Source organism: Vigna unguiculata, chromosome 7 (assembly GCF_004118075.2).
Source record: "Vigna unguiculata cultivar IT97K-499-35 chromosome 7, ASM411807v1, whole genome shotgun sequence".
NCBI lineage: Eukaryota > Viridiplantae > Streptophyta > Magnoliopsida > Fabales > Fabaceae > Vigna > Vigna unguiculata.
Window position 1 is genome coordinate 21,686,041 of NC_040285.1, and position 13,976 is coordinate 21,700,016.

General features: G+C 37.2%; 2 protein-coding genes across 2 annotated transcripts; one reads left to right on the top strand and one right to left on the bottom strand.

Moving 5' to 3' along the window:
- Positions 1–3,220: 3,220 nt before the first annotated feature.
- LOC114191289 (protein MAIN-LIKE 1-like) lies at positions 3,221–5,278 on the top strand. The gene is made up of 4 exons (XM_028080461.1): positions 3,221–3,508; positions 3,585–4,241; positions 4,329–4,916; positions 4,989–5,278. Exons 1-4 carry the CDS (start codon positions 3,221–3,223, stop codon positions 5,169–5,171), a joined length of 1,716 nt encoding a protein of 571 aa, XP_027936262.1. The 3' UTR covers positions 5,172–5,278.
- A 100-nt stretch (positions 5,279–5,378) lies between these two features.
- Positions 5,379–7,792, bottom strand: LOC114191290. Its single transcript, XM_028080462.1, has 4 exons — positions 6,975–7,792; positions 5,922–6,897; positions 5,642–5,833; positions 5,379–5,549 (listed from the first exon to the last, which is right to left on the bottom strand). Exons 1-4 carry the CDS (start codon positions 7,790–7,792, stop codon positions 5,385–5,387), a joined length of 2,151 nt encoding a protein of 716 aa, XP_027936263.1. The 3' UTR covers positions 5,379–5,384.
- Positions 7,793–13,976: the final 6,184 nt, after the last annotated feature.

Here is a 13,976-nt window from a genome sequence, read left to right on the forward strand (position 1 = left end):
CAAGATGGGCGCCAATGTTCCGATTCAACCCAAGTCCGTCTGACAGCCATTGTTAGGAATAAACACTGCATTCCTGAGGTATCATTCGCTTCGGAGCAACGAGGAGCTCCGTCATGATTTTTTCCTTAAAAGGCGCCTCAGAGGATGGAGAGAGGTAAGAGTATTTAAAATAAGTTTGACCTCGACTCTTTAGCGATATGAGACTTATTAGGTGTATCGGAACAAGCCCCTCAGTCGAGGGCAAGGGGAGTTGTCGTTGTCCCCATGATGGGCACCAATGTTTCGATCCAACCCAAATTCATCTGGCATGATCATTAGGAACAACCACCGTGTTCCCGAGGTATTGTTCGCTTTGAAGCGTTGAGTTCCATCATAGTTTTATCCTAATAAGGCATCTCGAAGGGTGGAGGGAGGATGGAGTATTTATACTGCGCTTAACCTCGACTCCTAAGCGATGCCGGACGAACTTGGGTCAGATCAGAACAATAATGAATATATTGCTTTCCCTATTCTAGAAGACCAAGAACACGCAAATCCCTCTTTTAGTGTCTATCTAAATCTTGAACAACTTACTAAGTTCCTTGAAATAAGATATGTTCAATACCTGCATTAAGAGTCAAAATAGTAAGGGCCAAACACACAATCTCATCCCTAGCGACTTGCACTATTTGATTTGATTTAGTTAGTTCATTTATTGAAATCTCATTCCTAGGACCTTCCAATAATTAGATCAAGCTCTAAGGTGTACCTTGAGCAAAACATTAAGAAAAAACCTAAACAATGGAAAACATGAAAATCTAAAAGATAAATTGTATAAACATAAAGAAAGCATAAACAAATTACTATTTCATTATAGCATCATAGAGAAATCGACTACGTAGGAGTATAATGTTGCAATACAAATCCAACAACTTTTAGACGTATAACATTTACAATAAGAATAAGAATATCTGTCTTCGACCTCACAACATTATATTCCTACTTTAAGTTTATGTGCATGTTTTGCATATGACATAAATTTATGTGCGCTACAATAACATTGGACCTAAGACTAACATAAAATATCCAAAATAACTGACGTAAAAGACCTTTTGATGAGGTCAACGTCGCACAGATTCGTCGAAATCTCTGTCCAATCAGTGACAAGACCCTCACGCAACCTCCAAATGTCGATCCAGTGGAAAGGATCGGTGCAACACAACGGAAACTCTCGAATTTGTTAACTCTCGTTTCAATTTGAACCTCACAATACTCATGGTGTTTTGGAAACCCTAGGAGGAGAAATCCTCGACTAGGAAGGTGAGTTGACAAATGGGGGATAAAACCTCACTCTCATTCTTCAAAACTTACAATTACTCTCAACGATCTACCTTTAATAAAGGGGGGAAAGGCAGCCGTGAAATAAATAAACGAAACAAAGATCTAATAGCCAATGTGCCGTGTAAAAGGGAAGGACAACGTGAAACAACCTCGAACCCTAACTAAGCAATGATGAACGCGTGATGGGGAAAAGGAACCCTAGCTGGTGGGTTGGAAGGTGCTCATTTATTCTTTCACGGAGCTTGAACGTTTTATCCTTGATACATGTGGGCTGATTGCCAATTAGGGCCCAACAAGAAGAAAATGTTGGCAGCTGCTGGACGCGTGGAGAAAGAAAAGTGTTGCATGTGTTTACCTTAGGTGGCAACATGAAGAAGGTTGGGCTTCTCAACCCAACAAGTGACACTGGATAGGAAAAGGGGGGCTTCTCCCTACACCTCCAAGAATCTCGTCTGTACCCCCAAAATCAATTTAATTTCCATAACTGCCCATGGTTAAATATAACATTTACCTTGTGTTTTTTACCCCATACCCCTGCACCCCCATACCCCTGACGCTGCACCCCCTAAAAAACCCCATACCCCTACACCACTGCACCCCCAAAACAAACTCCAATAAAAAGAGAATCTAATTCCCACACCATGATCAGGAATCTTTGACCTAACGCCTCTCTTTTGTCCTCTGCTCCCGCAAGCCTCCACACACTGTTCGTCCTCTTCTCCCAGCCTCCACACACTGTTCATTTTCTCCCATTTGGTCTTCTCCCACGTTGGTCGCACACATCCTCCACCTCCACCACACAGTTCTTCTCTCCACCGTGCACAACACAGTCTTCATCCATCTCTGTTGCGTCCCTTTTCTCGTCTTCTGCAACACCACAGACCCACCCGCATCTTCTCCAAGTAATGTTTTGAAATTTGTAATCTTGGTTTGTTTTTATTTTTTTGAATTCTTTGTGAAACGGCATATGTAAGCCGTGCGGGAAATCAGAAACGGAATACACATTCCGTTTCTGCATTTTTTTTTTCATTTGTTTTGTGAAACGGCATTTGTAAGCCGTGTGGGAAATCAGAAACGGAATACACATTCCGTTTCTGCATTTTTTTTTTCTTTTGTTTTGTGAAACGGCATTTGGAAGCCGTGTGGGAAATCAGAAACGGAATACACATTCCGTTTCTGCATTTTTTTTTCATTTGTTTTGTGAAACGGCTTTCGTAAGCCGTGTGTGAATTGAGAAACGGAATACACATTCCGTTTCGCCCTTTTTTTTTCAAATTTTTCTGAAACGGCTTTTGTAAGCCGTGTGGGAAGTGAGAAACGGAATACACATTCCGTTTGGGTTTTTTTTTTAAAAAATTTAACTGAAACGACTTTTGAAAGCCGTTGTGGGGAGTGTATGAAACGGAATACACATTCCGTTTCATTTAATTTTTTTTTCAATTTTATTGAAACGGCTTTTGAATGCCGTGTCGGATGCGTATGAAACGGAATACGCATTCCGTTTTTTGTTTTTTTTTTCAAATTTTGGTGAAACGGATTTTAGTATCCGTTTTGTGTTTTTTTTGTTGTTATTTTCGTGAAATCCGTTTTAGCAGTGACTTGTTGAATGTAATTAAAGGCTTAGTCTTTGGAGATTATGTGTGTGTGAAATGGAAAAAGAAAGAATGGTTAGAGAGGTTTAAAAAAGAGAACACACGGTAGCTCGGATTAAAATGAGCTGATTCATGGTTGGTACTAAGAACTACTGTATGATTAACTAGCATCAATAATTTACGTTTCCTATTATTAGACAGCAATTGCATTTGGTAACGGAATTTAAAATCATGTTGTTTATTTCATTTAGTTATTTTTCCAGGAAATTTATATTGGATTCTAATGTTTCAAACTTTGAATTACAGATATGGTTAGAACACGAGGAAATTTAGGTAGACGCGGTTCAAATGATGCACCAAAGAGTTCTAGACAGGGTGGTGCACGGAATAGACCCACAGCTTCGGCTCGTAGAAGGGGTCAGCATGAGGGTAATGTGGTTGAGGATGATATTGTTGAGAATGAGGTTTCTGACGTTCCTCAGGAGGACGAGCACGGCATTGATAACGATGGTGGAGGATTTCCTGGGGGTCCATATGATACATCTTTATTGACCCTGTACCAGGATCATGTTGCACGCATGATATGGGATGGTCAGGTCAGTAAAAAGTTTTTATATAGGTTTAATTTTATTGTTGGTAAGTATTTTTAGTCTTTTTTGTTTCTTCTGGTAGGATCGAGTTGTCAAAGTGGTCTCTCATATTAAAAAGGTGAAGAAATTAGGACGTCCTCATCCTTCTGTTGCACCTTTTGTGTTAGCTTCTGGATTATCGCCTCTGTGCGATATTTTGTATGAATATATCGATCTTGGGTTAGTATTGGGTTTCGTGGAGAGATGGCATCCCGAGACCAATACTTTTCATTTACCCATTGGGGAGATGACCATGACTTTGGATGACGTATCGTCACTTCTCCATCTTTCCATCAGTGGAAACTTTTGCTCCACTGAAAATCTGGAATATGAAGATTCTGTTCAGATTTTGACGACACTTCTTGGTGTTGACCGGGCCATGGCATGTGTGGAGCTGAATCAAAGTCGGGGTGCACAGGTCCGACTGAGCTGGTTGAGAGACTTGTATCATAGCTGTTGTGAAAACGAGCTATGGGAGTTTGCTGCACGTGCATATCTTTTGCACCTTGTAGGGTGCACGATATTTGCTAACAAAAGCGCCACCTATGTTCGTACACATTATCTCGAGCTATTTAGAGATCTTTCCACATGTCGTACATATGGTTGGGGAGTTGCTGCTCTTGTCCACTTATATGAGCAGCTAGGAGATGCCAGCTTTGCAAATACAAAGCAATTAGCTGGATATCTACCTCTTCTGCAGGTACCCATTTATATAACATTTTATTCTTTATTTCACTTGTTTTTAGTTTTATATGATAATGGTTAAATGAAATATTATTTGATACAGGCTTGGATATACGAGCACTTCCCTACATTGGGAAGGAAGCAAGTACGGGATACATATGTGGAGACCGAACCCCGTGCTCTACGTTATGTCACTGGACGCGCCATTTCCGCTATAGCTGATGTTAGAGTCCAGTTGGATGGCTTGACATATGATGGGATGATTTGGAACCCATATGTAGCACATAGAGCTGCACGACAACTGGTAACACATAGCATGTTTTCTGGCTTCCTGAGGGTTGGGACCGTCGTACAACGTCATTTGCCTGAGCGTGTGTTGCGACAATTTGGCTTCATCCAGCCTATTCCACGACCGCCTAGTTCGGTTCCCATGATGGACTTTGAGGCTATTGATGATCGGTGGAAAAAGCACGAGCAGTTTGTTGTACATCAAGTGGTCCAAGCACCAGCTCCCTTTTCATGTTCGGATGGATATTTGCAGTGGTTTAGGAGAGTCTCCCATCCATATATTTTACGTGGAGCTGAGGCCGACCGACCTAGCCTTGTGCTTGTGCCCCGACTTCGTCGGAATTTGCCAGATGACATAACAGTTCAGAGGACGTCACCGTCATCATCTTCCAGTGGTTTATTGGTATGTCACACATTTAGTTGTTAATAGTATTAGTAACTGTTAATATTTGACATTAACTTGTTATTATGACAGGGTCTCGTGAAACGCATTGTAGGTGGTCTTCAGCGGATGATAGACTGTAGAGATGTTACTGAGGGCACTGTTGCCTGGGATCGCACTCATGAGTTATTGCAGATGGCTCAAGATGGACTTGAAGAGGAAGAGACTAGAGGAGGACGTAGAGTTCGAGGTCGACGACCATCTACGTCTGGATAGTCGATTTATTTGTATTTGATGTTAGAGTTGACATTTGTATTGGATTTTATGTTAAGATATTTCATCTATATATGGTATTTTATATTAAGTTATTTAATGTTAGCAATGAGGCCAAAATATATCCGTCCCTTGGCCAAAGGAGTTAGAATTTTATATATTGGTAAAATAATTACAAACTACAACAGTGAAATACTTAAATACAATCAACAAATATTAGTCTTCCATGAGATCTACATAACTACGATCCACTATGTGTAAATCTAGGAATGCTTGCATCCTATCTCTATAAAATGATGCCCACCCTTTTGCCTTTGGGTAACAATTGCTAGATGATATGATATCCACTGTCGGTAATGGACAGCCTTCTTGTAGACGAACCTGTAAATACGCAATTAGACAATAGAGAAATAAAGTTATTTATAAAAATAATATATATATATATATATATATATATATGTAAACATATATACCTGAACAAAATGAGAATTGTAAACATGTCCGATACAAATTAGTCGATGTTGACTTTGCGAAGTAGGTGGGGATGTACGAAGTGGGAATATAGTCAAATTCTGAACTGATGACAAGCACACGAGGATTACATTATACCGATTAGCAATCGCATACCCCATGTCTGGTATAGTCATCCACTTGTCTCGATTAGCCTGTATATAATTAATTAGATTATAATAAAACAAAATCATAAAAAACTTGTAATACATAAATTTCAACAGTGGTGTATAGAAGTTATACCCCTGATGGTGATTGAACTAGCAAAGACTTTCTCAGTTCTTCCAGACGATCATAGCCTCCAACTAACGTTGCATATTCATCTCGCCATTGGCTAAGTTCTTTGTATAGATCATGTCTGATTAGAGGCCACGACTCCTCACCCATACCCAACAATGCAGCAATGCATCTATATCCACAATGACCGTCCGCCACAACATCGACAACATCCAGTATATATGGATGAAAAACAGGATTGAACTGTTCTAGCATGGGTATTACTTTCTCTTCAATAACACGTTTGCTCTTCGCCTTGTTTTCTGTTTTTGCAACAAATGTGTCTTGTCTTGAGGACTCTATGGAGGCGTCCACATGCTCAAAATAGGAGGGATCACGTTTGGTTGACTTCTTTGATCTATGACTCTTAGCTGCACCTTTCGTCTTAACTTTAGTCGGTGGTGGTAACATCGATGTCATGGAAGGGCTAACTATGTCAAGTAATTTATGTTTTATGGTCACTTTTCCTGCAATATCAACTTCTTTGAAAAGATTAAGCAGTAGATCAACCTCCCTCTGAATAGATAATTGCCCTTCAGTTTGTGAAGACGAGACATTGGAGAAGCTCAACCTAGTCCACATGACATGAATTTCTTGGAGAGGAATAATCCCAGGATCATATCGTGCTAATTCACACGCACATGGTAGACCATAAGTTTGTCTGAGAATGCAGCCACAACGACTACTATCGAATCCAATCTTCTTTACTCTTTCCAATTCTGGAGCAAGGAGTTCTAAGGCACATCTAGAAATATTCCCCACTAATCTTCTATAACTCAATGCCTTGTAAGAGTCACTGATCAGATTTATACTTCTTTCAAAAGACGCCTTAATTTCATTGTGTTGCAAGATAATAACGTTGTGAATTCCATCCCAACACGAACAAAGGTCTCCCATACTACTTCCAAGAACTTTCTTCAGACTCCAGTGAGCAGACTCAACCCTAGTACAATTTATACAAGGAAATCATATAAACCATTAATAAAAGAAAATTTAATTAATAGCAAAATACAAACATACCTGTTTGATGTTGTATTCCCCAAATGCATAACTTTGTTCGTCCATGCCTTCACAAAGAATTTCTTATAAGGAATGATCCACGAGTCGTTAACATATTCAAAGAATACAGGCCACGGCTGGCAAACAACCTGAAGACGATGAACACACTCCTTAAACTTTAATTCATCTTCACAGTCCATGACATTCTCCCAGGCTTGAAGTACAACATCCCATGCGTCAACAGAATTTACTAACATTTTGCACTTTGCCTGCACATTTTTTTGAATGTGGAAACGGCATAGAAGATGATAACACTGAGGGAACACCATGCCAACAACATTCATTAGAGCAAGATCCCTATCAGTTACAATGACTTGTGGACCACCCTCGGACGTCATAAATAGACCTCTTAGCCTTTCAAGAGCCCAAATGAAATTATTTTGCTTTTCACTAGATAAAAATGCAAAAGCGGCCGAGAAAGTTAATCCTGTTGAGGTCACACCAACAATCTCAAGTAATGGCAACCGATATTTGTTGGTTTTATAGGTACTATCCATTAAGAACACAATGTTGAATGAATTTAACAACTTCACAGCATCAGGATGGGTCCAGAACAAATCACTTACCACATCAGATTCATCAAGACATCTACTAAAATGGATGTAGTGATCACGTTCCAACATCAACATTAACTGTTGTAACTCAGTTCTAGAACCTCTTATTGAACGTTTGTACCTATATCTTGCATTATACACTTGCTTAAGGGTTGTAACATTACACTCATCTTTTTCTTTCAGGGTGAGAAGTATATTTGAAGGTTTGACTTGACTTTTAGTCATATCAACAAGCAATGACTGTTCAGTAGACTTCAACCTACCAGCATAGGGGTGACCAACTAGAGTAGATGAGACATCGTGATTATGGTAACCACATTTTACGTTCAACACCCATCCCTCCCCTTGAGAGATGGGTCTCCCTCTCAATCTAAATGGACAATCACATTTTCTTGTCCCAGATAAACTCGGTTCTGCATCAGACTTGTATTTTCTATATTTTCCACCTCTTTCACAACCTAATAATACATGGGTCTTTCTTCCTGGTTGTCCATTATATTTATCTGATCTTAGAATAATGACAACAAATCCAAGATTATAAGCAACCCCTCTAACCCACTTAATCAAATCTTCACGTGTTGGGAAAATATCATCGGTTGTAAAATGAGATGTATAATCTTGTTCGCAGATATCATGAACAAAATCAGAAAAGTCCGACATGAGACTACAATTTAGTTGAGAATCCGCTTGAGAATCCAAAAAACTCAAATAACTAAATTCATGATCTTCCATGATGAACTATAATAAAAAAAAGTATTTTAATACGTAAATTACTCACATCAGAATATTACAAAATAATGCAATTAAAAAAAATGCATAAAGAATGTAAGACGAATCACATAAGAAAACCAGTGAATGCAACACGTATCAAAATTGGAAAACTGATTGCTGATATTTATAACTGATTGCATTATTTAGGTTAGAAAATTCACCCCTCACACAGTATAAATTCACTCACATTAAAAATTCACCAATAACACACTAGACGTATCAACATTCAATACAAACTACAGGGGTTACAAATTCCATCTCACATCTTTCAGAAACGGATTATGTAATCCTTTTGGAAAAAAAATATTTGGTTTTTTGATGTTTGAGTGTTTCCTACAGTCTCACAAAACAACCATGCAAATATGCATTTCAACTCTATTTTTAAGACGAGGATAACACGTACATGCATGCCACCAATCTTATGCAAAATTTATTTACGACTAAGGTTTAAAAGAACAAGGTGAGGGTGTAATTTTTTAATGAATGGGTGTAACAAAAAAACAAAATATATGTCAAACGGCATACAGTTTCCATTTCATATATTTGTGAAAGGGATTCGGAAACGGCATACACTTTCCATTTCAAAAATTGTGAAAAGGATTCCTCTTCGCAGAGAAAAAGAAAATCTTTATTAAATTAACAACTTAGAGCATCCCAGAACCAGCTACGAACATAAGAATATTTCAAATTAATGGGTGGGGTGTAATTTTACCATGCACAATTCAAAATGCATGTGAAACGGAATACACAATCCGTTTCAGAGCATTGTGAAACGGATTCTGTATTCCGTTTCATAAAAAAATTTGCAAATTTTTTTGTGAAACGGAATACAGAATCCGTTTCATAAAAAAATTTGCAAATTTTTTTGAAACGGAATACAGAATCCGTTTCAGAGTATTATGAAACGGAATCTGTATTCCGTTTCATAAAAAAATTTGCAAATTTTTTTGTGAAACGGAATACAGAATCCGTTTCACAATACTCTGAAACGGATTCTGTATTCCGTTTCAAAAAAATTTGCAAATTTTTTTATGAAACGGAATACAGAATCCGTTTCAGAGTATTATGAAACGGAATCTGTATTCCGTTTCATAAAAAAATTTGCAAATTTTTTTGTGAAACGGAATACAGAATCCGTTTCAGAATACTCAGAAACGGATTTCGTGTTCCGTTTCGCATACATTACGATTTTTTTATCAAACGGCTTTTCTATTTCACAAGCAAACAGAAAAATAAAAAGTTTAAAGGCTAACCTGATGGAAACTACCACTTACAGAGAAGATAAATGACTTCTTACAACCACCTTCCTTCAACCTTCGATCACAACAAACCAGGAACCACGAGTGAGTGAGACAATAAATAACATTCCTTAAAAAAGAATAAAGGAAACTGATACAAAGGACCACGAACCAGAACCAGAGAGAATGAAGGAATGAGACAGAAATTAAAAATTTTAGGGACCACCAACACAGAGAGAAAAATTTATGAATGTGGAGTGGAGAAGAAAAGAAACGGAGTCTAACAAATAACGTTTGGGGGTGCAGGAGTTGGTGACGCAGTAAATGAAATTTACTGCGTCCACCGGACTTTCACCCACTCTCTCACTGTTAATTAATAAGGATATAAGCGTAATTTTGGGGGGTACAGAAGATTCTTTTGGGGTGCAGGGAGAAGGCCCCTAGGAAAAGGCTATGCTGCCACATGATATTGCTTGAAATTGGGCTGCTGGAAACATGTCTTCATGGCCCACAAGATTTACAAAGACAAGAATGAAACTATACTTAAAACACTTAAAATGTGGGCCTAAAATACAAACCCAATGAAAATGCTAGTTACACCAGAAAAATACTAAACTTATACATTTATTAATCTATTAAAAAGAACAAATAAAGAGAACTAGTCCTAGGTATTGACCCAAGCTATAAGTTTTGGGGTGAATTCATCACCTTTGTTGTGTTAATCCTTAATAAAACTAAGAAATAAGAGTTCTATAAAATTGACAATAGCAAAATAAGTAGCATAAGCTTCTCACATAACGTTTTTTGTGTTAATATCAATTTAAGTCATTGTAGAGTGCTCCAAAATCAAAATTGCAGGGTGTTGGTGGTTGATGTTCTCGCCCAATGGTGGTGGTTATTGAATTTGCACAATCGAAATTAAGGATTTCAAGTTGAAGAAATAAAATATTAGAAGGTTAAACATGCATATTTTAAAACTGGAAGTACTTAATTGATGTGGAAAAAATTAGGAAATCAAAATTGCATATTATTGAAACTAAAAGAATGAAAACGGGTCATTATTGAGAATGGGAGAAATTGGGCTCTCCCTACACCTCCAAGCCTTCTTCTGAACCCCCAAAATTTACTATTATACCCTTCATTAATTTATAGGTAAAAGTGGGTGAAAAGCATTAAATGAAATTTACTGCGTCATCAACTTCTCTGCACCCCCAAATTATTTCATACATATTTCTTCCTATTCTGTGTTTCTTCTCCATTCTCACTGTGCCTTCATTTTAATTTTTCTCCGTTTCATTCCCTCGTGGTGGTCCCTATCCGAGGTTTAATTTTCTCTGCTTCATTCTCTCGTGGTGGTCCCTGGTCCGATGTTTGTGTCACTTTCATTCATTTTATTTTTGAAAGCTCTCTTCTTTATTCTCTGTCACTGTCCGTCCTTCTGTGCTTGAAGGTTCTGTGCTTTAAGGTGCTACTGTGAGTTCCCTGTGCTTGAAGTCCTCCATTCTCTCCTCTTATCTTCTCTCCAGGTTAGCCTTTTCGGAGTTGGAATGTTAATATTAATTTTACATTTTTTCCTTTTTATTATGTGAAACGGAATTCGTATTCCGTTTTAAAAAGTATGAAACTGATTTCAAATTTCGTTTCAAAAAAAAACATGGAAACTTTATGAAACGGATTATGGAATCCATTTCACACCATTTTGAAACGGATCATGTATTCCGTCTCGTGGAAAAATTTAAAAATTTGTGAAACGGAATACGAATTCCGTTTTAGAAAAGTATGAAACGGATTACATAATCCGTTTCATAAAGTTTTCATTTTTTAAAAGGAATTTGGAATCTGTTTCATATTTTTCTGAAACAGAATTCGTATTCCGTTTCACAAATTTTAAAATTTTTAATACGTGATCCGTTTCAAAAAAGTATGAAATGGATTCCAAAAGTCGTTTCATCAGGTTTCATTATTTTTTCCCAAACGGATTTTCGGATCCGTTTCATATGTTTCTGAAACGGATCAGGTATTCCGTTTTTGTAATTTTTAAATGCAGTTATTGAAATTTCTAAATGAAAGGTTCTTATGTTTTATTAATCTTTTGTTTTCGTTATGAAATAGAATAATGTTGTTTATGTGTTTATGTGCGTGCTGATTGTGGATTTAGTGTGTTGGTATTGAATGTGGATTTAGTGTGTAGGTGAGTGACTGCAGTGGTGTGTATGAGTTTGTGAGTGAGTGTATATTGTGTGATTGGTGAATTTTTTAATGTGAATTATGCAATCAGTTTTCAATTTGAGTTTTTGAATGTGAATTGACTGAAACAGATTTAAATTGATTAAACGTTGTCAAAATTTTTGTCTCACCTCGTGTTTGTCTCAGAACTTTGAATATGTACGAGAACTTTACTTTACATATGTAATGTGTGTTGTGTAATAGGTGAGACACTCGATTGAGCTGTCGTGTTGCATTCTTTTCTTTTCTTTGATATGTGTTGCATTCTTTTTTAATTGCATTATTTTTTAATATTGTTATCTCTTATTATGTGGTTGCCCTAGATGGGGTTCTTTGACGTATTAAAATATTTTATTTTTTTATTATAGCTCATTATGGAAGATCATCATTTTAGTTATTTGAGTTTCTTGGATTCTTAAGCGGATTCTCAACTAAATTGTAGTCTCATGTCAGACTTTTCTGATTTTGTTCATGATATATGCGAACAAGATTATACATCTCATTTTACAACTGATGATATCTTCCCAACACGTGAAAATTTAATTAAGTGGGTTAGGGGGTTGCTTATAATCTTGGATTTGTTGTTATTATTCTAAGATCAGATAAATATAATGGATAAGCAGGAAGAAAGACCCATGTATTATTAGGTTGTGAAAGAGGTGGAAAATATAGAAAATACAAATTTGATGCAGAACCGAGTTTATCTGGGACAAGAAAATGTGATTGTCCCTTTAGATTGAGAGGGAGACCCATCTCTCAAGGGGAGGGATAAGTGTTGAACGTAAAATGTGGTTAGCATAATCACGATGTCTCATCTACTCTAGTTGGTCACCCATATGCGAGTAGGTTGAAGTCTACTGAACAGTCGTTGCTTGTTGATATGACTAAAAGTCAAGTAAAACCTGCAAATATACTTCTCACTCTCAAAGAAAAAGATGAGTGTAATGTTACAACTCTGAAGCAAGTGTATAATGCAAGATATAGGTACAAACGTTCAATAAGAGGTTCAAGGACTAAGTTACAACAGTTAATGTTGATATTGGAATGTGATCACTACATCCATTTTAGTAGATGTCTTGATGAATCTGATGTGGTTAGCTCTGGACCCATCCTAATGCTGTGAAGTTGTTAAATTCATTCAATATTGTGTTCTTAATGGATAGTACTTACAAAACGAACAAATATCGGTTGCCATTGCTTGAGATTGTTGGTGTGACCTCAACAGGATTAACTTTCTCAGCCGCGTTTGCATTTTTATTTAGTGAAAAGCAAAATAATTTCATTTGGGCTCTTGAAAGGCTAAGAGGTCTGTTTATGACGTCCGAGGGTGGTCCACAAGTCGTTGTAACTGATAGGGATTTGGCTCTAATGAATGTTGTTGGCATTGTGTTCCCTGAGTATTATCATCTTCTATGTCATTTCCATATTCAAAAAAATGTGCAGACAAAGTGCAAAATGTTAGTAAATTATGTTGATGCATGGGATGTTGTACTGCAAGCCTGGGAGAATGTCATGGACTGTGAAGATGAATTAAAGTTTAACGATTGTGTTAATCATCTTGAGCTTGTTTGCCAATCATGGCCTGTATTCTTTGAATATGTTAATGACACGTGAATCATTCCTTACAAGAAATTCTTTGTGAAGGCATGGACGAATACAACATCAAACAGGTATGTTTGCATTTTGCTATTAATTAACTTTTTTTATTAATGGTTTATATGATTTCCTTGTATAAATTGTACTAGGGTTGAATCTGCTCACTAGAGTCTGAAGAAAGTTCTTGGAAGTAGTATGGGAGACCTTTGTTCGTGTTGGGATGAAATTCACAACGTTATTATCTTGCAACATAACGAAATTAAGGCATCTTTTGAAAGAAGTATAAATCTGATCAGTGACTCTTACAAGGCATTGAGTTATAGAAGATTAGTGGGAAATATTTCTAGATGTGCCTTAGAACTCCTTGCTCTAGAGTTGGAAAGAGTAAAGAAGATTGGATTCGATACTAGTCGTTGTGGCTGGATTCTTAGACAAACTTATGGTCTACCATGTGCGTGTGAATTAGCACGATATGATCCTGGGATGATTCCTCTCCAAGAAATTCATGTCATGTGAACTAGGTTGAGCTTCTCAAATGTGTCGTCTTCACAATCCGAAGGGCAATTATCTATTCAGAG